Raw genomic sequence first — 24408 nt, forward strand, 5'->3', positions numbered from 1 at the left:
TCAAGTAGTAAAGTGCAAAACATGATCTAATCAATCATAAATATAGGCCCGTATTATTGTGCAAATTTCACTGTTTTGAAGATTTAAAACAATAAATAAATAAGTAAGTCAATAAGAACGAACCTTCTATTTACAATGTTAATAACTTATACCAAATTTTGTGGCTTAAATGCCAAGTGTATACAAATATTTTTGATTCAGTTCTAAATAAATATACTAGTGGCTGCCCATGTCCAATACGGTTAGTGCAAAAATAATGGCATAAATGCCTCTAGCACCAAACATCCATATAGTAGACATATCATATTCATATGGGGAACAACAGAGGGTTTAAACATACTTGGTCATTGCCTTGAGAATTGGTGATGTAAAGATCTGATTTATATGCGATGTGTGTAACATAAAACTCATGCTATGTTTCAAAGCTAAAATTGGATCCAATAATAAATGCAAAATTTGTGCAAAGAACAATCAAGGAGAAACGGGGGAGACCAATCTATCCATTTATGGCGTGCAACGTGACATATGTGGACATCTGTGGTCTAAAAATCATAAGGAAACAACACTGCTAACCTTAGAAGAATAGGGGAAGAAATCAAATTTAAAAACTAGAGTCCGAATGAAAAATATTCAAGTGAAAAGTGATACACTGTAGATTAGTGTCAAAATTCAGATGTACATAATGTCATCATAATTAGAATCCAAAATGTTGGTGTAAAAATCAGTTGTTAAGACTCATATTCACATGAATATCGGTTAAGGGTCAGCATTCTCATACAGTATAAAAGGAATCTTAACATATTCATCTCATTGTTGTGGAAAACATGACCGTGTCAAGGTAAACAGGTATACAAATCTTCAGTTATATTAAGTCTCTTCGGAAGTTTTGTGTCTAGTCGTAAAATATATTGTGTTTCCAGCTTACGGAGCTTCGCTTCTCTATTGCCTCCTCGTCTACTTGCAATGACTGCATCAATGACGAAGAATCAGAGTAAACGATTGTCACTATGGTGGAACTCCCTGAAATGTCTGGCCACTGGGTATGTGTTGTCATGATTTGCTATGGCTCTGAGATGCTGTAGTATTTGCATCTGAAAGAAACACGTTAGTTAGATTCCTCACCTTAGAATATCCCCAGGCGTCAGACTGGATCCGGAAGATTTTTCGTCAGCAATACCCCTTGCGCGTCGCTAGGCGTCGTCTGCGGCTCCGCGTCCGTCGTCGGCGTCGTGCGCCGGAATGACGTCGTCGGAGTACTTAGACGCCGCCCTCGCGCGCTGACGTCAGTTATTCTTTTTTCCGCACCAGTAAGCGCAGATCCGGGAGAGCTACCCCTTTAGTCAATTTTTGACTAACTTTTTTTTGATCCTTTTTGATCGTGTCTCGACACCGGTGCCGGTAGGATGCCTGGGTTTAAAGCCTGTACGGACTGTAACCGATTGATGTCGGTTACGGACCATCACCGCCGGTGCCTTTACTGCTTGGGCCTCGATCACGACGCGGAGTCGTGTTCGGACTGCAAGGCCCTGACCTCGAAGGCTAGACGGGAGCGGTCCCGTAAGCTTCTCGAGATTCGCCACTCGGCTCCGCGCGCCTCTCGATCCCGGTCCAGGAGGAGGTCCAAGGATCGGTCGCGGAGACGCAGCCGACGTCACCTGCGGTCGTCGGGATCCAAGTCTTCGGGTAAGTCGAAGCATTCCAAGAAGTCCAAGAGGCGACACCGCTCTTCGGACTCCCCTCGCCGGTCGCGCGACTCGGCCGAGGGTTAGGGTGGTTCCACCACCGCGGCTCCGGCGGAGCCGCAGGCGCCGCGCACGTCCCCATACCCTCCGATCCCTGGGACTGACGCGACGCCGGCGGAAGTCAGTGCTTTCCTCTCGGCCATGAGGAACCTGGCTCCGCCGTCGACGTCCGCTGGTGCGCCTTCGGGCCCCGCGGACCCGACTGGGCTGCCTTGCCTGCCGGTGGCTCCGGCCCCGGCGCCGTTGACGGCTCCGGCCTCGACGCCGCAAGCGCCCGAGGGACCCGTTCTCGAGTCCCCGTCGACGCCGGTCGACCTCGTCACGCCTCCTCCGCCGGCGTCGACACCGGTACCACCCCCGACGCCGACGTCGACTCCGCTCGACGTCGGGCCCCAGTTCAGTCCCACTCCGGGCCCGGCGCCGGTCCGGCGTCGATGGACGCCGAGATCGGCGCCGCTAGAGACACATTATGTCTACCGCCCGGCTCCGTTACTTTCTCCTCTATACCAGGAGTCGGATGATGGGGACAACTGGGAGGGATCCGAGGATCCTATGGCCGCTCAGGCTCAACTGTCACAGGACTGGGCAGATGAACTGGGGGAGGCCAGTGGCCTGGATACCTCTCCAGACACTGGATTTGTCTCTCCTCCGACTGTGGCTTCGGAGGAGGGCGCTGCTTTCTCTGTGGTGCTGCGCAAGGCGGCCGCAGCCCTTGGGCTCGAGCTGCCTGCCGTGGCTGTGAGGACTAACGTCCTTACTGAGGTGCTTCAGTCTGCAGCAAGCTCCACTGAGCCTCTGCTGCCATTCAATGAGGCCCTCACTGACGTTCTGCAGGGCACCTGGTCCAAGCCCTCCACAGTTCCTCCTGTGGACAGGAACGTCGCCAGGCACCACCACCCTGCTCCGGGCGACCCCAGTTTTCTGTCCCAACACCCTACCCCTGAGAGCCTGGTTATCCAGGCCTCCACCTCCCAATCCTCTTTCCCGACCGCCCCGCCGGACCGGGATTCCAAGAGACTAGAACAGTTCGGCAAGAAGCTGTTCTCTTCCCTTAGTTTGGGCCTGCGGTCTTTGAACACCGCTTGTCTCTTGGACCGTTATTCCCACTCTCTGTGGGATGCGGTGGAGGACGCGCTGCCCCTGTGTCCGGAGGAGGTCCGGACACGACTTACCCAGGCTCTGGCCGATGGGAGGGATGCCGCGCGACATGCTATATGTTGTGGGCTTGACACCACGGACTCACTGGGTAGGGCCATTTCCACCACAGTGGCGCTTAGACGTCACGCCTGGCTGCGGTCCACGTCATTTTCGGGCGATGTCCAGAGCACTCTCATGGACATGCCGTTTGATGGCACTCGCCTGTTTGGCAAGAAAGCGGACAGTGCGCTGAACCGCTTTAAGGACTCCCGGGCTACGGCCAAGTCCTTGGGCCTCTCGGCCCGCGGTCGCAATCTTCCGCTTTTCGCCCCTTTCGTGGCCAAGTAAGGGGTGCCTCCTCACGTGCGCCTAGCCACCAGCCGCAGAACCAACCTGCGCGCGGTCGCGGACGTGGTTTCCGCCAAGGCGGTTCTGGAGGACGACGAGGTCAGCCCACATCCACCCCGGCAGCATCCGCCTCAAAGCCTTCCTAGTCCGAGCTTTCAGGCCCATTCCACGCCAGTGGGCGGCAGAGTTCGCCATCACCTGCTCCACTGGCGGTCCATCACATCGGACAGGTGGGTGCTGCAAATCGTCCGAAGGGGCTACTCCCTCCCCTTCGAGACGACTCCTCCAGCCATACCACCGCAGCACCACCGTATCTCGGGGGATCATTTGAATCTTCTCCACGAGGAAGTTTCGGCCCTCTTGGCCAAGGGGGCCATCGAGCGCGTTCCGAGTCCAGAAGTAGGTCGTGGTTGTTATTCCCACTACTTTCTGGTTCCCAAGAAGGGCAAAGGGGGCCTACGCCCTATCTTGGTCCTCCGGAACGTCAATGCCTTCCTCCGGAAGGAAAGGTTCAAGATGTTGACTTTGGCTCAGGTTCTAGCTGCCCTAGACCCCGGAGACTGGATGGTAGCATTGGACTTGCAGGACGCATATTTCCACATTCCCGTCCTGCCGGCCCACCGGCGTTACCTGCGGTTCACGGTGGGCCAAGAGCACTTTCAGTTTACCGTGCTCCCCTTCGGCCTCACCAGTGCCCCTCGGGTGTTCACGAAAGTGATGGCGGTGGTCGCAGCTCATCTGCGCAGATCAGGGGTTCCAGTCTTCCCCTATCTCGACGACTGGTTGTTGAAGGCGGGCTCGCCCCAGGCAGTCGTCTCCCACCTCCAGACTACGGCGGATCTCCTGCATTTGCTGGGGTTTTCCATCAACGTGCCGAAGTCACACCTGAGTCCCTCTCAGAAGCTCCTTTTCATCGGAGCGGTTCTCGATTCGGCGCAGCTCCGGGTCTATCCACCGGAACAGCGGGTCCGGGATATACAGGCCCTGATTCCCATCTTTCGGCCGCTATCCTGGGTTTCGGTCAGGCTAGTGTTGCGGCTTCTGGGGCTGATGGCCTCCTGCATCCTACTAGTGCATCACGCCAGGCGGCGCATGCGGGCTCTGCAGTGGGACCTGATGTTTCAGTGGGCCCAGCATCACGGCAACCTGTCCGACCATGTCTTGATCTCGGAGGGCACTGCACAGCAGTTGCAGTGGTGGCTCACGGACCGCGATTGGGTCATGGGCAGAAGCCTCTCCCTTCCCCAACCGGAGCATGTCGTAGTGACGGATGCGTCCCTCCTGGGATGGGGTGGCCATATGGGAGAGGCCGAGATCAGAGGCCTCTGGTCTCCGGCGGAGTCTCGTCTCCACATCAACCTGTTGGAGTTGAGAGCGATCCGACTTGCATTGAAAGCCTTCCTTCCCTCTGTCCGGGGAAGTGTCGTGCAGGTGTTCACGGACAACACCACCGCCATGTGGTATTGCAACAAACAGGGCGGGGTGGGGTCGTGGACCCTTTGTCAGGAGGCCCTGCGCCTCTGGACGTGGCTGGAACACCAGGGCGTCACCCTAGTGGTTCAACATCTGGCGGGCTCTCTGAACACCAGAGCAGACGAACTCAGCCGCCGGTGCATGATGGATCACGAATGGCGTCTGAACTCCGAAGTGGCGCAAGGTCTCTTTCAGCAGTGGGGAGAGCCTTGGTTAGATCTATTCGCCACCGAAGAGAACGCGCAATGTCACCAGTTCTGCGCGTTGGAATTTCCAAGGCGGCACTCGCTCGGCGACGCTTTTCGTCACGAGTGGAGTTGCGGTCTGTTGTACGCCTTTCCGCCTATACCACTGCTGCCCAGAGTGCTGAAGAAGATCAGGCACGACCGGGCCCAAGTCATCTTGGTAGCTCCGGATTGGGCACGAAGGTACTGGTATCCCGAGCTACTCAGTATGTTGACCGATCCGCCGATACCTCTGCCCCTTCGGGAGGATCTTCTGTCGCAGCAGCAGGGGACGGTCCTCCACCCGAACCTGTCCAGCCTCCACCTCCATGCGTGGAGATTGAGCAGCGGCAGTTGATGCCATTTGACTTGCCTCCTGAAGTCTGTGATATCATTCTGGCAGCCAGGCGTCCCTCCTCAAAGATGGTATACGCCTGCCGGTGGAACAAATTTGTGGCATGGTGCACAGCAAAGGCTGTGGATCCCCTTTCCGCCCCTCTTTCTGAGGTTCTCCTCTTTCTTCTTTCTTTGGCCCGGCAGGGCTCTGCCCTGGGCACCCTGAAAGGTTATCTTGCTGCCATCTCTGCCTTCTTGCGGCTTCCTGATCAGCCTTCTCTTTTCAAGTCCCCTGTGGTTACACGCTTTCTAAAAGGCATTACTCACACGTTCCCTCCTGTCCCTTTTGTAATGCCTCAGTGGGACTTGAATCTTGTTCTCACTTTTCTAATGTGTGCTCCCTTTGAGCCTCTTCATAATTGTCCTCTTCGTCTGCTGACGCTTAAGACTGCTTTTCTGGTAGCCATCACCTCGGCTAGACGGGTGAGTGAGCTCCAGGCTTTATCATCAAAGCCTCCTTTTCTGTCTGTTCATCCGGACAAGGTGGTCCTTCGGCCTCGTCCCTCCTTTCTTCCGAAAGTGGTGACTCCATTTCATCTTGGGCAGTCTGTCACCATGCCCACCTTCTTTCCGCCTCCGCATCCTTCCAAAGAGGAAGAGAGGCTCCACCGTCTGGACCCAAAACGTGCGCTCTCCTTTTATTTGGACCGCACAAAGCAGTTCCGGGTGGACGACCAACTTTTCGTTGGATACGTGGGTGCTAAGAAGGGGAAAGCTGTGCACAAACGGACCATCTCTCGGTGGGTCGTTTTGTGCATCAAAATTTGTTACTCTTTGGCAAAAAAGGACCCTCCTGTTGGGCTGCGCGCCCACTCCACTCGGGCCACAGCGGCTACTACTGCTTTGGGACGGGGTGTCCCTTTGCAGGACATTTGTCAAGCGGCGACGTGGGCTTCGCTACACACGTTTGCCAGGCATTACTGTCTTGACAGCCAAGTCCGGAGGGATGGCTTCTTTGGCCGTTCTGTCCTCCAGGACTTTCTGGTGTGATCTTGGTTCGCAGACCCACCACCGGGGATGGTATTGCTTGGGTATCTATTCTAAGGTGAGGAATCTAACTAACGTGTTTCTTTTAGATGAACAAGTTACTTACCTTCGGTAACGATGTATCTGTAAGAAACATTAGTTAGTTAGATTCCTCACCGACCCACCCATCCTCCCCGTTCTGCGAACTGACATCTAGGGTTAAGGTTGTCCTTTTCAGGCCCCTAGATTTTCTTTTTGGCACCAGTGTCGGTCTTTGCATGGCTCTGCGTTCCTGGCGTGGAAGGCTATGTACAAGAACTGACGTCAGCGCGCGAGGGCGGCGTCTAAGTACTCCGACGACGTCATTCCGGCGCACGACGCCGACGACGGACGCGGAGCCGCAGACGACGCCTAGCGACGCGCAAGGGGTATTGCTGACGAAAAATCTTCCGGATCCAGTCTGACGCCTGGGGATATTCTAAGGTGAGGAATCTAACTAACTAATGTTTCTTACAGATACATCGTTACCGAAGGTAAGTAACTTGTTCTTATGCACAGCTAATTTAGTGCTGCCTACGTATCTCAGAGAACATGGACAAGTTAAGACGTATACTGCAAATTCTGTTTTGCAAGTAAGTAACTTATTGATCCGATGCTCAATGTCACTAAAGCCATCCCGGTAAGATTTCGTATTCACCCCTTGGAGGCATGATTTGCATGTTTTACATTTGTAAAAACCCGTGTTAGTTTGTAGCCAGGTCGTTTTCTCCATAGTCTCAGGATTAGTGTCAACAAGGGAGTCCCTCATTGAGGGGGCTCTACTAAAAGTAAGCGAAGCGCGTGCTGGTAATGAGGCGCCTATGACCGGATCATTGAGTACAATGGGCCAATTGCGATTGATGATTTTGTATAAATCCTTGTGTTGCCTGCTATACCCAGTGATAATTCTAAAGGTGTTATCCACCTCAATGGGAGTGGTTGCTGAATTAACATCAATGGTAGTTTGGCTAGAGGTGTAAGAGCTGAGGAGTTCCTTTCTAGTATGTTGCACTGATTTGGTTATAGCACTCTCTATGATTTTTTTGGAGTATCCTCTTTCCAAAAATCTGGCACTAGTGGAGAGTTGCGCAGAGGCCAAGTCTGTATCGTTGCTACATACTCTTCTAATGCGTAGCATTTCCCCATTGGGGATGCTAGCTATTAAATGAGCCGGGTGTGAGCTTCTGGCGTGTAAGAGTATGTTGCCAGCTGTTTTTTTGCGATATAGTATTGTTTCCAGTGTTTTGTTGTGGACATATACCTCAGTATCTAAGAAAGTTACTGTTGTCTGGCTCATGGTTGCAGTAAAGGCTAGGTTGTGTTCATTGATGTTGATGTCATTGATAAAGCCCTGTGCTTGGTTCTCATCACCTCGCCAAATAATAAATAAATCATCAATAAACCTATACCATGCTACCACATGCTCATCCATCTCTTTCTTGTACCCTGAGGACCAGTTCTTCCCAAGCCCCCATGAACAGACAGGCATAGCTTGGTGAAAAACTGGCCCCCATCGCAACTCCCTGTAGTTGGCGATACAGCAAATAATTAAACATGAACACATTGTTAGTCAGGCAGTATTGTAACATTTGCATTAGCATAGTGTTATGTTCTTTTTCATGGTCTTCCCTCTGGTTTAAATAATGGGAGACTGCATTGAGACCAATGTCATGTTTGATGCTGGTATAAAGGGCTGTGACGTCCAGGGCAAGCATCCAGTATCCTTTCATCCACTTTATTTGTTGTATCTTGCATAGGAAGTCCCCTGTGTCCTGAATATACGAAGGAAGCTTGTTGACAAAAGGCTGTAGAAAAAAGTCTATATAGATAGATGTTTTCTCCAAAAGCCCCCCTCTGGCTGAAATAATGGGTCTGCCTGGGGGTTTGTTGATATTCTTGTGGACCTTTGGGATAAAATAGATGACTGGAGTCATTGGATTGTCAACTTTGAGAAACTTGAATTCTGATTCAGTTAAAAGTCTCTTGTTCTTCCACTTCGTCAGTTTCGAATGATAATCTTGTACCATGCTTTTGAGTTCACTTGCGTTGGTTCTCATATAGCACTGTCTATCATTAAGTTGAGCATAGGCTTCTTTCTCATAAAGTGATCGTTCCATTAGTACCACATTGCCGCCTTTGTCACTTTGTCGGACCACAATGTTTTTATTTGCACCAAGTTTTTTCATAAGCTTGTCATATTCAAAAGACTGCCTGTCATATTTTTTTCTCTGTGTAACTGTTTTTTTATAAAGTTTTTTTATTTGACAGACAGTATTCTCATGGAATATATCGATAGCGTCTCGTGGCATGATAGGATTGAATACGGATGGAGGTTTAAAAGGTGTTCTCGCTGGCTTACTTGCTGTTTGGTTGTTCACATAGCCAGTTCCATCCGTTTCCCATAGTTCTAAGAGCTCAGCAGTTTGTGATGAGTCACAGGAATCGATGTTGCTAAAGGGTTGGCTACAAGATTTTGTATTGTCATCAGATTTATTGAGAGCAAAAAACGTTCGCAGTTTTAATTTTCTTATCGCCTTGTATATGTCACATCTAGTATTGGCATAGTTCATGTTGTTTTGAGGGACAAAAGAAAGACCCAATTTGAGAATATTTTCTTCCATTTTGTTATTATAGACGAACTGAGGTTAATGATGGTCTTATCACTGGTATTTACGGTTACTCCTTTATCATCCATTGACCCCTGCCCCTCCTTCTGTTTGGATAGGTAAATGTTTTGGTTCACATATTACAAATGTTTATATGTCTTCTCATTAATGATTTTCTGATATATTTTGAAAACTGTAATGTATGTTAATATTCTGCACAGAAGAGCAGAGCCCACAGACTATTTGAGGTTCTCTCCTGGAAATGCAGTTTGGGATAAGTACTGCTCGCTATTCTGATACAAGCATGTGAATCTTTGAAAGATTGAATACTGGAGAAAAAACGAGTTACTTACCTATACACTATGGTTCTCCAGTATTATCTTTCATAGATTCACATGCGGCCCGCCCACCTCCCCATTTCTCAGGTAGAACCTCTTTATCTCTAGATTTATCCTTGTCTCTCACACAGGGCTGGAAATAGGATGGCTCTGCTGGGGAGTGTGATGTCAGGGCTGGCAGCTGATTGGCTGAGTTTTGGACCAAATAATGATGAGGTTTGGTTACCAAATAATAGGATTCCCTATGGGATTTTGCTATGCAGTTTTTTCTAGTACTGCTGTGGTCATTCTGTTACCGTGAGACTCCCACCATGACGACAGGGAAGATACAAGCATGTGAATCTATTAAAGATAATACTGGAGAACTATAGTGTACAGGTAAGTAACTAGTTTTTTCCTATTACTATCTTAAAGCTAAAACTAAAGGAGTGACCCAGCCTTAATGATCGCCTTACTGAAAATAAAAGACAGTACACTTGAATTTACATTTCACATAATTTACAATTCACATAAATAAACTTGCTCAAATCGCAAATTTCAAATTACGTCAGATAAAAAGAATAAAACATCCTCTGTGAAATAATCAACTCAAGACGGCCACTCATGCTTTCATAATATCCAGATTAGACTCCAGAAATGCCATCCAGTGTGGCCTCCCAGCAAAAACCCTGCGACCACTGAAAGTGGTCTTATTCTCCACAGCCTAGATTAGTGAAAAGAAGATTAACCAGATTGCCCCTCTACTGAGAAATCTGCATTAGGTTCTACTTTAGGCTATACTCAAATCCAAATTAGGTTCAAAGCCATTCCTAAGGGCAGACCGATAAATGTAACAGAATTGTTAAAAATATCCAGTGGCTCCAGAATCTCACCCAGCAAGGGCTCTCCCACTATTGTATACTGAAAATTCAAAACTTCCCTGGTTCAAAGACAGTCTTTCTCAGGTGCTGCCCTTTCAACTGGAAACATTTAAGAATGCCACTTGACATGTTCTCATACGGAAACTTAGGACGCACTTCTTAATTTATCCCTAAACAAATATACAAATTGATAGTCCGATGTTTCAGAAAAGCCCCTGTAGACCCACCTTCTTATCCCTGCATCTATCTCCTGAGAGTTTGGTGGTTCAAATTGAACCCCAGAATGTGCCTCACTTCCCACACCAATAGGGAATCTAAGAAATTGAGAGGTGTGGGGAAGAAAACCTTTTTTGCAGGAAGCATGGTGTTACGCTCACTTAATGCCACTTGGCTTTTGGGTTGCCTCACCCTTGCCCTTTGGGGCATGGCAGTTTTAGTAGTCGCTAATCTGCTGGAACACCTAAGGAACCACTTCGCTAAAATTGTCTGTGATGGACAGGATGCCTCTACCCACATCATCAGAGCAGCCAGGACACGGTGGACTACATTGCCAGAGCCATAAGCTCATCAGTTACCATGAGAGGGTATGCTTGGCTGCTCTCTACAGGGCTTTCAGCAGATGTAAAAAATACATTAGCGGGCATGCCGGTTGAACAGCTATTTAGTCAGAAAGCAGGTGAAGTGCTAGAGCAATTTAATGAAGGAAGAGACACAGCTAGATCTCTGGGACTACAGTCGACCTTTAGGGATTTTCGCCCCTTTCGAAACCCAAAGCCTTTGACAGAGGATTTTATGTATTGATTCTAAGATCACACATGAACTACCTGTGGTTTGTTTCAGGTTCTACTCATTTCCAATTTGCTATTCTTCTCTTCGTACTGACTTTGGTACCTCGAGTTCTCACTAGGGTAATGGTTGTGATCGCGGTACATCTCAGGACGTTAGGGATGCCAGTGTTCACTGTTCCAGGTCAACTGGCTGCACTATGGTTGGTTCATGATTGTATTGCACTACTTGCAGTTGACTGCTTCACTACTAGTCATTTTTGAGTTTTCAATCAGTGTACCCAAAATATACCTGAAGCCCTCCCAGCGACTCCTGTTCATAGGGGCAGTACTCTACACAACCATGTTCCTTGCTTCTTCTCCTCCTCAGGGGTTCCAGGACATTTTGGAAAAGCTTCCGATGTTTTAATAAGGACTTTTGGTTCCAGTTCTAACAGTTTTGCATCTGCTCAGTCTTTTGACTTCTTGCATACTTCTCCTGGTTGCATACACATGCTGGCACTCAAGGGCCCTCCAGTGGTGTTTCCGCAAGCAGTGGCTCCAACATCAGGGAGATCTGGCAGATTCCACTGTGATCTTCAGGGATTCCACAGTGGGTTTGAGCTTGTGGGGTTCCGACAAGAACCTTTCTTGGGAGAGGTCCTTCCTAATCTACCACAATGGTGACAGATACATCCACCTTTGGGTTTAGTGTGCATCTGGCGGATCTATAGATCATAGGTCTCTGGTCACCAGAAGAGCATAACTTAAACATCAATCTCCTAGGACTCAGGACAATCCATCTGCCACTCAAGGCCTTCTGCTTGTCCTTTTACAGCCAATCTGTCGAGATCTTGATAGACACGACTACTGCTATGTGGTACATCAACAAACAGCAGGAGTGGGGTCTGACCTTCTCTGTCAAGATGCGTGGACTTGGGCATACTAACATAGGGTGTGGTTGGTACCCATCCATCTTGAGGGTTCACTCAATGTAAGAGCCGACAATCTCAAACTGGGTCATCTTGCTGACCACGAGTGGTGTCTCCATCCATAGGTGGTTCAGAACATTTTCGCCCTGTAGGGCACGCTTCTGGTGGATCTGTTTGCCACTCTCGACAACACCCTTTTTTTCCAAATTCTGTGCTCTTCAGTATCCATACCAAGGAGCTTTGGGTAACCTGTTTCAGTTGGAATAGAGGTTTCTTCTACACTATGCCTTCCCACCATAACCTTGATTCTTCAGGTTCTGTGGAAGATTTGGCAGGACCAAGTCAAAGTAATTCTCATCGCCCCAGACTAGCAATGAAGGATGTGATGTGCAGACCTACTGCACCTTTCCTTGTGTGCCCCCCTTCTAGTGTGCCCCACTTCATCTTCCAGTAAGAGTGGACCTGCTCTCTCAATCGGCAGCCAGGTCGTGCACCCCAATCTCTAATGGGTATATCTTCATTTCATGGACAGTGAGCAGAGCATTCTGAATTTCTTTCAGCATCCACTGGAGGTGGTTGATGTGATCCTGTCAGCACGTTGCCCCTCCACTAAGTCAGTGTTTTCTGGGAAATGGAATAAGTTTGTAGCTTGGTGCACTGGCAGACACAATAACCTCTTGAAAGCAACTTTGGCTACCATCCACAAATTTGCATTAGCCTGGGCTCTACAAGGTTGTGCAGTTGGAACAGTGAAGGGGTATATTGCAGCCTTGTTTGTTTTTTATGTCTCCCAGACCAACCTCCTTTATTCAGGGCACCGGTGGGTGTTAGATGCTTGATGTTAAAGGCTATGTTTTTGGTTGTGGGGACCTCAACTTATTGAGTTAGCGAGCTATAGTCTCTGAGGTTCCTGTCAACCTTTCACATGCTTCTTCGCAGATAGGCTCATATTGTGGACTAATTTGGCTTTGTTACTGAAGGTGGTGTCTCCTTTCCATCTCCAGTGTCTTTCCAGCTAGATTATACCATGTATAAAGATCTACATTCACTGGCGAAAAAACAGCCGCCTGAGAAAATCCTGCCCCATCCAGCTGGGCAGAGTCTTCCACTGTGGCCTTAGCTAGAGATAAACCAGTTAGAGACATCTGTAAAGCGGCAAAGTGAACCTTCATCCACATCTTTGCAGATCACTATTGTATGGTTCCGGAAGTAAGGAGGGATGGTCACTTTGCCTGCTCAGTTTTACTGGATTTCTTCATTTAAGAGAGTTTCCTTCAGACCCACTTCCTACTTATGGGTATTGCTTGGGATTTTGTTCAAAAGTGAGGATCTACAGGAAGAAGTATCTATCAGAAGAAAAAGTAACCTACCTTCAGTAACAATCTTTCTGGTAGATTCTCTATTTACTCGCAGATTTCTCACTGATCCCACCCTTATTCACTTTTCTGAAGGAAAATTTGAAATCCTTATAAAATAATGGCAATTTAATTTGTTGCACAGCAACTATTTTTGTAAATGTTAGTCCCATCCCTGCCTCAAGCGCTGCAGTTAAAACAGTGAAACTGATGTCAGTGTGCCAGGATGGGGGTATATGGCTCCAGTAATGTCACCATTAATCCTTTTCTGGTATCAAGTCGGAGCTAACGCCCCCTATTGGTGCCAGAGAGCTAGGGCAGAAGTATCCAGATCCAGAGTAGCATCTGGGATATTAGAAGACGAGGAATTAGGAGGTAGATGGAGTATCCACCAGAAAGATTCTTACCAAAAGTAAGTAACTTTTTTCCATCAGGGTGGGTTAAGACTGAAAAGACTGACTGTGGGCTTGAAGGTTGCACCTTTGCTGGATTCATGTCGTCCTCTGAAATTACAAAAGGGAGGGGGGCTACAGCTAGGGGACAAACCGAGAGGGGGTAGTAGTGGGAGCCGAGAGGGTGTATAGTCTTTATAAAGAATTGTTCTTATGGACACTGATTACTCAAATTATTTTCATTGTGTAGTATTTAGTACAACTGTGTGATTAAAGTACTTTCTCTCTTGAAAAGAGAACCACTGGGCTGTACATTGAAATGTTGTATTTGTGGGTTGGCTGGTGAGTGCTGAACGTGAGCGCCCCACGCTGCCTCCCTGAGAAGCCTGTGATTTCTCACCCTTGCTACCCTCATACTCAAGTGCTCAAGGGGTTGCATTTATCCCGGGTTGCAGAAGCATTCTAGGATATAAAAAGCAGGTGAGTAAACATTTCTGAGTCAGTTGTATGAAGAGCAAAAAATATTTTGTTGAGCTCGCACACATCCTGTATCTTTCCAACATTTTGATAGTTAGGCAAGCCATGTTCCCAGGTTTGACCCGAGATTCTCTGTGAGGGAAACATATACACAAAACCATCTTGAAAAAAACATTACAACAGTCCTAATTCAACCTGAAATTGCCATGTTTTCAATGTTTTTCACATTGATAGAAATATTTATGATGGTGAATGCATTCAGTGTTTCTTTAACTGTATGTTGGAGTTGAATCTTGAGAGACCGAGGCAAAAGACCTTTGCACGTATGTTTGTATGTTCATGAAGTGCTGGGAAGACAAACCCTATGCATAGACTCATCTGTATTACATTTGCTGAGATAAACCTTTCTAAATTATTCTCTGCTATGGATATCAAATGATTGTTCGGGTTCATTTAAGAAAATGTAAATCAGATTTTGTTTTCTGACGATTTGTTGTCATGTTCATTTGGTGATGAAATAAGAGTAATAAAACAAACAGGATCCTTGGGGAGCTTTATTGAATTTTATAAGATCCCTTTATCTGAATTAAACTTAATGCATTACGGTTCGGTTTCTTCCTTCAGCTAAATAGTTAATCAGCAAGATGGTTTTCTACCGAACTGTACTATTCTGTGCACCCTTTGTCCTTATCGCTCTAGGTCATAACATGGATTTGCAATCTTTGATAGTACAGCTCTGGGCTTTCGCTATAATGCCCTATAAGGGCCTAACGTAGCAAAAATGAGAATCCCCTGCTCACACAAGCCCTTGAACTATCCTACTCCCTGCTATCACGCCCCTGGTATTTTATGGCACTCTAGTTCTACTGTGTTTTTATGCTGTTATTTGCAGTTCTGTCAACTTGTAATTCTGTTACTTTTTCTTGTTTACAGTGTTCTCAATGAGTTCATTCTGAAGAATCCTAACCTGGAAAATAAAAAGGACCAAAGAGACCTTCAGGTTTGGAAACTGCATCACACTGTAACATTGAGAGATAAGATCTTGTGGAAAGCTTTTCATTATATGTATATGGACATTGTGCCACATACTATGAAACAGCATTATCGTTTGATGCTTACATTTCAGTTAGATGTTACTCCCCCTTTGAGAATAGAATTCCTTGTAGTGGTTGATAATCAAATAATATAAGAACTCTGTGCTTGGGGTTGTATTGATTCCTTAAAGATTAGGGACCTTTGGGAATGACTTGTTACCTCAATGCTGACCTATCTGACTTTTGACTACTAGTTCAGTGATAAATGTCATTTTTTTAAAACTCATTCCTGCTATAGTACTGGGGGTGCCACTGGTTAATGAATATTACTTTAGAGTCACTTATAAGCTATCAATTTATAATGCTGGGTAGGTGACAGGTAGGATATGGATATTTGGTCTGTCACAGGTAAAATACTGCTCTATTTTAGAATATTGTTCTCAATAGGGGATGGAGCCAGGCAGCAGGACAGTTGTTGTTCCTTGTAGCTCCAGCTCAGTTCCATTCTCCTGCCCAGTTCAATGGTAGAACCAGGAGGAGTCTCAAACATGTCAGTTTCACAGTTGTTCGAAGCAGTGACTCACCCAGGTAGTGGTCGCTGGTGAATGGGATCCTACGATGAGCCTGAAAACTTTTGGAAGACGAAACTTCACCCTTAACCCTATGACTCTCAGCTTCTCACGATGAGGAATTCTGATGGCTGCATCATTCTGCAGATTCCTCATCTTAAGAATAATTCACAAGTGCCATTCTAGTTGGGAAGAGCATTACACCGGCTATAGCTCTCTAGTGCCATGATGTGGCTCCCACCATGACTTTGTCTACTGGACAGTTCTTAATTTGACCCAGTGGTTTCCGGTGCTTGACACCAGCACTTAATTGCCAGCACCAGAGCTTGCTAGACAGGCTGCCACAAGGTGGCGCTGTCTGGCTGATTTAGACAAAACCACAACAACAGTTAATTATTAATTCAATATCAATAAAAAATTACTTCTACCTGCCGCCCAAGCCATTCTTGTAGCTTTAGGGGCCTGGAATAGTCCAAATTGGCACACTTGTAGGAGTATGATGGTTAGTAGTCGTGTCATTACTATCATTGGCAGCATGGCAGTGCAATGTGTGGTGCACGCTGCTGTGGCCTCCTGACGAGAGCCTTGGCACTAATTTTATTTTATTTGTATTTTTTTACAAATTAAGCACTTCTCCTGGACATGGTGTCACCAGTATCTAATAAGCACCAACCTGCACTCTGACGTCAGTTACTGTTTTACCGTGCCTCACCACTGCGATTTAGAGCCTTATTGCAATGCTTCACCAAAGAAATTCTCCTCAAGTTCAAAAACAACTAGGTCAAAGTTCTCAAACAAAAGATTTGGGGTTCAAATCCTGTCCTCGGTGCTACAAGTGAATGTTTTAACAGACCAACACAACAGCTTCAAGTGGTGTCTTGAATCCAACCATTACAACACAGACGGTAATTAGTAGGTTGTTGCAAATGGCATTTCTGGTTGTCAGAATATGCACCCTGTACAAGCAGGAACTACCACTCTACTCAGGGTAAGCTAGATACACACTAAAAGATAGCCTATGCTCACTCTCTTGTAGCTTGGCACAGAGCAGTCAGGCTTACCTAAATAGGTAATGTGTTAAGTATTTGTGCAACATACACACACACAAACACACGCACAGTAACACAATGAAAATACCTCAAAAATACTTCAAACAGGTTTAGAAAAATAGATTATATTTTTATGAGTAAAAAGAGACCAAAACTTCCAATAAGTTGTACTGTAATTGTGAATATTTTTAAAGAATCCATCAAAAAGTCCTGCTTAGAAGCAAATAGCGCTTAGGGTTTACTTGAGGTTGTTCTGGACCGGGGTAAATCCAAAGTTCAGCTCGACCGCAATAGAGGGCAAGCCGGCTGCAGGACTCTCGCAAGTCCCATTGTTAAAGTACCTTGGATGGAGCAAGCGTCGACGTCGAAGACTCGATGCATCAGTTCGGAACCACACAGGTGAGGAAGGCGTAGTCGGCGAACCCCTTTACAATGCAGGCACTGCTTCGTCGTCGAGCCGCACTATCCACCATCTTCGAGTCGCACAGTCTGTCGAGCAATGTCATCGATCAGCTCCTGCTTCAAGGGCAATGCATCAGTTCTAATCCTCGCAAAGTCACCACTGCATCGATTTTGATGGTTCTGTACAGCAAAAGTCAAGGGCCCAGGACTGGATTGGCACCAGGCAGGACTCACAAATGGCATAGTTGAGGTGCTGTTGCAGGGTTGAAGGAAATCTTTGGCCCGGAATCTTCAGAATAGGGGCAAGCCAGCAAGCCCTTGGGGTCACTCCGGGTTCAAGTGAGATGGATGCAGTCCTTATCCTCAGCAAGGAAGAGCTGAGCAGGCAACAGGGCAGCACAGCGAAGCTGAAAAGCAGTTTTTCCAGAACAGCAATCACGCAGAGTGGTAGTCCTTCTAGCACATCAATCTTTACTCCTGGCAGAGTTCTTCACAGGTCCAGATGTGTACAGTCTTTATAGGGTCATTGCCCCAGTACTTATACCCAATTGTTCCTTTGAAGTGGGGGCGACTTTAAAGAAGCAACTTTGAAGTGCACACAGGCCCTTTCTTCCCAGCCCTTGCTCCAGACTATCAGTAGGGCTAATCAGCCCTTTGTGTGGGAAACAGGACACCGCCTATTGAGGTGTAGGTGTCAGCTCCACCCTCTCTTCCTACCTAGGAAGAACTATTAAATGCAGATGAATGCAAATGAGTTCTCTGTCACACCTACCCTTCCTGTGTTTGTGGCTGTCTAGAGGGAATGCACAATGTATAGCTGTCACCCACCCCAGAAGTGACACAGAGCAGTAAGAGCAGATAAATCCCCACTTTCTAAAAGTGGCATTCTAAAGCAGTAATGTTTAATCCAACTTTACCAGTAAAGAGGATTTATCATTATCGTTCGAAATATTTAAACATGACGCAACTACTCCTTTCTAATCAGGAATTACAGCTTTAAAGTATATTAAGGAATTCCCAATGCTAACTTATGAGAGGAGAAGGCCTCCCCATAGTGAAAAACAGATGTGGGTCTTTGTCACTACTAGAACATGCAAAACTTACCAGTATATGTCCTATGTTTTACTTACACAGCACCCTGCCCTATGGGCTACCTAGGGCCTACCTTTAGGGTAACTTGTACTATAATAAGAGAGTTTAAGCTCTTGGCCAAGGGTTTTTAATGGCTAGTCAAAATGCAGGAAACTGAACACACAGGCCTTGCAATGGCAGGCCTGAGACAGGTTTGAAAGGCTACTTGTGTAGGTGGCACAATCAGTGCTGCAGGCCCACTAGTAGCATTCAGGTAATAGGCCCTGGGTATATGGAATACCACTTTACAAGGGAATTGCAAGCAAACTAACTATATCAATTGTGTATACACCAATATTGCCATTTTTAGGGGAGAAGCACATGCACTTTAGCACTAATCAGCAGCGGGAAACTGCTCAGAGTCCTAAAGCCAACAAAACTAATTTAAGCTAAAAGAGGAGGAGGAAGGCAAAAGGTTTGGGGTGACCCTTCAGGCAGGCCCATTTACCAACATAAGTGCTCTAGGAAACACAAATCCTCTTATTTATGACAAAATCAATCGCGTTCTTAGAGACTGTTTACAGTCCTGGTGCCATTCCCTGTTGTTGGGCTCTTGTTCATTCATCGAGCCAATTCCAAGGCTGCCAAAAGTCCAGCCATTATTACCTGCTCATCTGATGATCCCACGCAGTTTCAGGTCTTTTGCCAGGGCAGGTTGGACATCTGAGGTATTGCTACAGTACCCTCTGTGCCACTCTTCAAGGGTAGATCTTCCCTTTCCTGCTTGGTGCCCTGATCCTGTCACCTTCTGCCTCTGTGCCTTCACTTGGCACCTAGAAGAAAGTTCTGAAGGGCCTCTTCGCCTGTTGGTCAAGCGCCATACATTTTGTTACCTATGGCGTCTTTACTGAAGCCGTGCTTGAAGGTGACTGTAATTATCCAGGTGGCACAAGAAGGTCAGAACTTACCTTGAGGGACAGTGTCTTCATATAGCCTGAAAGTTTACCTGGATGGGGGAAGTTATTCAGCTATGAAAACATAACTATTTTTGATAAGGAGTATGATGATTTTGAGACCTGAAATCTTTTACTGCCTTCCTACTCTGACTTGCTGACCTTTACCGTCACTTACAGAATGCATGTTGTTTAGAGATAGCTCCAGAAGTGGAAATCTCTTACCCCTCTGAGGCTCCGGCAGAGGAACTATCCTCCTTTACCACACTTGTGAATAAAGATACGAAAACTGAGACTGATGCCTCCCTCTGAGGAACCAAAGTTTAACATTTTTATGTAACTCTTGCTAACTACTTCCTCAGTTGCAGAGTCTGCTCCAATTCAAAAGGCACTACTGGAGCCTGTCTTGGCTTTGTAAAAGTCTTTCTTGTGTCCCGCAAGCCACAGGCAAACTGCCAGATGCCATAGGCCAGCTCCGGGTGATCTAAAATGTTGTTCCTCGCATTCGTCACCAGAGATGTTGGTGGTTCAGGCTTCTTTTTCCAGAGTGAACCCCAATGTGTTTCCTAGGGGACCTGCGACAGAGAGTCTGAAGAGACTGGATGCCAGCCGGAAGGGTTTGTGTCAAGCAGTCTCACCTTTTATTAAGATGAATGTGACATGCCTGCTAGGCCAATTTGTCCATGCCTTGTGGTAATTGGCTAAACTGGTGATTGTAGGCTACAGAAATACATGAAGAAATTTTCTGATTTGGTAATGATGGCTTGTTCTGCTGTCACGTCTGGATGTACTTTTCTTGTTTTTCAGGATATTTCCAAGCTACTATGATGGACATATCCTTTGAAGGAGAGCAGCTGTTCCAAGAGAAGACTGACTCCTCCCTAGAACCTTCCAGGAACAGCATTATGGCCGTCTCGCTGGACCTGACACCAGTGAATCACTTCCAACAACAGTACAGGAAATTCAAGGGCTATTCCAGAGCTCAGTGGTCCTGGCAGACACAACCCTCTTAACAAGTCCAGATTCCTCAGGAAACATACTGCTCCTTCCATGGCAGGGGTGGGTGTAAGAGTTGCCATCACAAGCAGCAGTAGATCGAGTCAACTCCATCCAGTCTTGCCTCAAACTCCCTCTAACCCCCACCCCTTATGTCACTACTTTCCAACAAAGAGGAAGTTATTATGCTTTTCATTTATGTGGGAGATGAAAATGTTTGTTTTGTTGTCCTCATTCTGCCAACTCTCTTGCTGGGGTTACTCTTACCCCTCAGAAGCCGGGGGTGGGGGAGAGCATTTCCATACATGGATACTGCTGTTTCCACTTCCATCTCCTTCACGGACATGGACCAAGACACAGGAGAGGCCCGGACTGACAGCATGTTTGGCTTAATCATCGGACCCGCTCGCCTTCTTTCTCCAATCTACCAACATTATCCAGATCTTATCCTGACTCCTTGGGTCATGGGCCATATCGGACTAGCTCGTATAGCTGATACTTTTGATGCACTCAGCAAAGGATGGGGGGTTTTGGGATTTCCAGTCTACATATCTCCGGCCTCATCAGCAAAACTACATGAAAGATAAACTTGGAAATGACTGTGTTTATCCGCAGATCTTCTTCTTGATTGAGCCCAAATAATACAAGACGACGGCTTACCTTAATCTGTTTACCAGTTACTTCCCCGAGAAAATCACATACCGAGGTCCAATAGGAAGCAATCTTTGGACACTGCATAAACATGTCATCTGCTGATGGGAGCATACACCTTGGGCAGTTGTAGGTATTGCCTGTGACCTTTCAGAACTTCGCTGGGGACCAATAGACTCTATGGGTGGTAAACAGATGATTACGTTTAAGCGAGGCAGGTTTTACCACTGTTCGTAAAATGCAATGCAAAAAGAATCAAACCACATTTGCTTCAAATCTCCATCCCCAAGCTCTTTTGCCCATAGGTTTGAGATTTCGATATCGATCTTCTCATCCACCTCCAGAAAGGCCCAATATCAAAATGAGACTTCCTTTTCCCATCGGTCTGCTCTCATCACCTGATCCAGCTTTGAATCCTCTTCCTCTCCTACCCAGTCCTGTGTTGCCCATCAAGAAAGTAGCTGATAATATTTAAATCTCGTCAATTGTCCCTTGGTGCAGTTGCTTAACACTTCCCAGCTCACTAAGCTTGAACCCATTTTAAGAGCTGCCCAATAACAGGCTGACTAAGTTGATCTCTCAAACATTCCGGGGTACCCGGGGATTCCCAGATCAGAACCTGTGATGAATAATATGGGACTCCCAGCCTTTCCCGCAGGTACAACCAAGTTCTTAAATCGGACCTCAGAATCTTCAGCCTCACCTTTTAAAAAAAATTCAGGTCTCCGTATTTAAAAAGGAAGTGATGCTGGCCTTGACAAACATCGGCTAACATTGCCTCAAAAAGTAGACCCATAGATGACCTATCTGTCTTATTAGCAAGCATATGAACATTCTTAAAGTGGTAAGCGTAGCAGTACACAAGCAAATCTGGTAAAACCAAACCTCCTGCCTCTAACCTCCTCCTCAACTTTTTCCAAGCTATCCTGGGACCCTTTGAAGCCCAAATTAAACTCCCTATTTTCCCATGGAGCTTGGCTGTATCCTCCTTCCGAAAGGTTAAGGGAATAGAATTAAAAAGAAAAGTGATTTTAGGGAGAACAATCATTTTTATAAGATTTACCTGACCATAGATGTTTAAAGGTAGGTTGGCCCATATTAACAGGAGGCTCGCTATCTCCTGGCTAACTTTCTTCCAGTTTGTTTTCGTAACATCCTCAAGCTTCTGTGTGATCAGTACTCCTATATAGCACATTTGAGTTATAACCCCCACGACTCTTCATACTCTGATTCCATTCTTTTGTTTTTTTCAACATTCACCTTATATCTTGAAATTAAACCAAAGCTCTCTGCCTTCGCCATCAGGTTAGGGATTGCATCTTGCGGGTTTGTGTTATAAAGAATCAGATCATCTGCATATAAAGCCAATTTTGCCCCAAACCCAGAAGACCTAAAAGGAAGGATAGTGGGCTCTGCTCTGCTCAAATTAGCAAAAGGCTCTATGTACAAATTGAGGAGGAGCGGAGGCAGGGGACAACCTTGTCTTGTGCCCCTTGAGATGTTAAACCAGTCCGACAGTTCTCCGTTCACCAACACCTTAGCCCTAGGAAAATAATAAAGATTTTGCACAGCCCTCACAATATTCTGCGGAAAACCAAAACTACTTAAGGTCTCCCAAAGATACACCCAGCGAACTTGGTCGAAGGCCTTAGCTGCATCCACAGCTACTATAGTCAAAAGTAGATTCTGGGCCTCCGCCATATCTATAACCCCCATCATCAAAAACATAAGTTCGTTTAGCTGCCTCCCTGGTATAAAGCCTTTTTGGTCAGAGTGGATAACTTCCTTTATAACGTTTGCTACTCTTGATGCTACAATCCCTGAGAAGATCTTATTAGCTCTGTTTGAGATATTGGTCTGTATGAATCCACTCTCTGCGGGTCTTTATTCGGTTTCAATATTAAGGTTACCGTAGCCTCCGAACAAGAGCTGGTAGCAGTTTCCCCATCTATATATATTGTGTTAAATAGATCTTTTAGGACTGGGGGCTCTTTGTCTATGATGCGAGTATAGATCTCAACTGGAAGACCATCTGGTCCAGCTGCCTTTCCGCCTACTCTTCTCCTACACTAGGCCCTGATCTCCTCTTCTGTAATCTCACCCTCTAAGGCCCTCTTCTGCTCATTTGTTAGTTGTGGGAGCTCTGTCATCTTTAACCATGCCTCTATACATTCCCGCCTAGGTTGTATATCATTGCTATAGAGGTTACTCATATAGCATCGGGCTTCTCCACTTATACCTACATTAGAGTACAACGATTCCCCAGACTCTCTACTAATTAAATTCCGTATTGTGTTTCTGGCCCTATCTGTTTTGGCCATCCAGGCCAGCAGTGAGCTACACCTTTCCCTGTACGCAAAATGTTGGAACTTGCTCACTTTCCATTTGTCTTGTATCCTCTTATCTAACTGTGCCTGAAATTCTGCCTGCAGCCCCTCCAGTTCTCTACTAAGCACAAATGCTCTACCTGAACCTTCCATCGAGGCCTTCTGGAGATCACCTTCTCTAGCCTTGATCTCCCTGATTCGATTCTCATCTTCTTGCTTCCCGGCACGCCTTTTACCTACCATTATAGACCTTAAAAGCCCCCTTAAATATGCTTTAAAAGCATCCCAAACTATTAGCCCTTTTGCAGAGCCCTTATTAGACAGAAAAAAGTCGACAGTTCTTTCCACTAAGTTAAGTACTACCTCCTCGTCTAGTAGGATAGTCCTATCCAACGTCCACCTTCTCTGCCCCACTTTTTGATAGAACCTCAGGGATAAGGCCACAGAAGAGTGGCCTGACAAAACCGCAGGAACATAAGTTACCGCCTCCACTTCTGCATACAGCTCCTGATCTACCAGAAAGAAGTCAATATGAGAGTGATGTCGATACTCCTTGCTATAGAAGGTAAAGTCCCTCACTTCCCCCATCTTGCTGCGCCAAATGTCAATCAAATTGAATCCCGCCATCATACTCTTCAGTCTAGCAAATGTTTTAGGAGGGTTAATATATTTAACTCTCAATGTTCGATCTAATTCCTTATTCAGGACTAAATTAAAGTCTCCAAGTACAATCAGGCCGTTGTCTCCAACAAACAAGATTCTAGCTTCATTGGGACTTCAGGATTATCATTATTTGGACCATAATATACTGCACACACCACTGGCCTACCTTGAATTGATAGGGTGACCACTAGCCATCTACCAGAGAGATCTGATTCATATTTAACTAGCCTTATTCCCAAGTTGCTTCTCATAATAACGGCCACTCCTCTGGTACTCCCTCTCTGGTCTGAGCACACTACCTCCTGGACCCACCGTAACTTATTGAAGCATAGCCCACACTCACTCCTTTCCAGATGGGTCTCTTGTAGCAGTATAATTGGCGCCTCACTATTCTTAAGGTGTTCTGTCACCCGGGCCACCTTCATCCTGGTTCTCTAACCATTGACATTCCATGTTAGAAAATTAACTAAATTCGACCTATCCATACTCAAAACCCCAAACTCTGTCTCTGTTTGAATCCTACATCTCCTTCGACATAGACCCTTGGTTAAACTTCCCAGCCCGATGGAACCCATATATGCCCTCAGCCAAATTAGAGGATAGCAAAAAGAGGACTATTTTTTTTTTTTCGCTATGCACCCCAC

The 24408-nt window shown here is 46.4% G+C and overlaps 1 protein-coding gene across 3 annotated transcripts in view; it reads left to right on the plus strand.

Annotated features, from left to right (window-relative positions):
- Window positions 1-24408, plus strand: part of DOP1A (DOP1 leucine zipper like protein A) — a 1047530-nt gene that overhangs the window by 756391 nt on the left and 266731 nt on the right. For all 3 annotated transcript variants that reach the window (XR_014963003.1, XM_085611023.1, XM_085611022.1), the window contains one exon: window positions 14983-15049. Coding sequence is in view for 2 of the 3 variants with exons in the window: in XM_085611023.1 (XP_085467149.1) it covers window positions 14983-15049 (67 nt within the window). In the remaining variant the exon portion in view is untranslated. The remainder of the gene's footprint in view (window positions 1-14982; window positions 15050-24408) is intronic.

This window comes from Triturus cristatus, chromosome 6 (assembly GCF_964204655.1).
Source record: "Triturus cristatus chromosome 6, aTriCri1.1, whole genome shotgun sequence".
NCBI classification, from domain to species: Eukaryota; Metazoa; Chordata; class Amphibia; order Caudata; family Salamandridae; genus Triturus; species Triturus cristatus.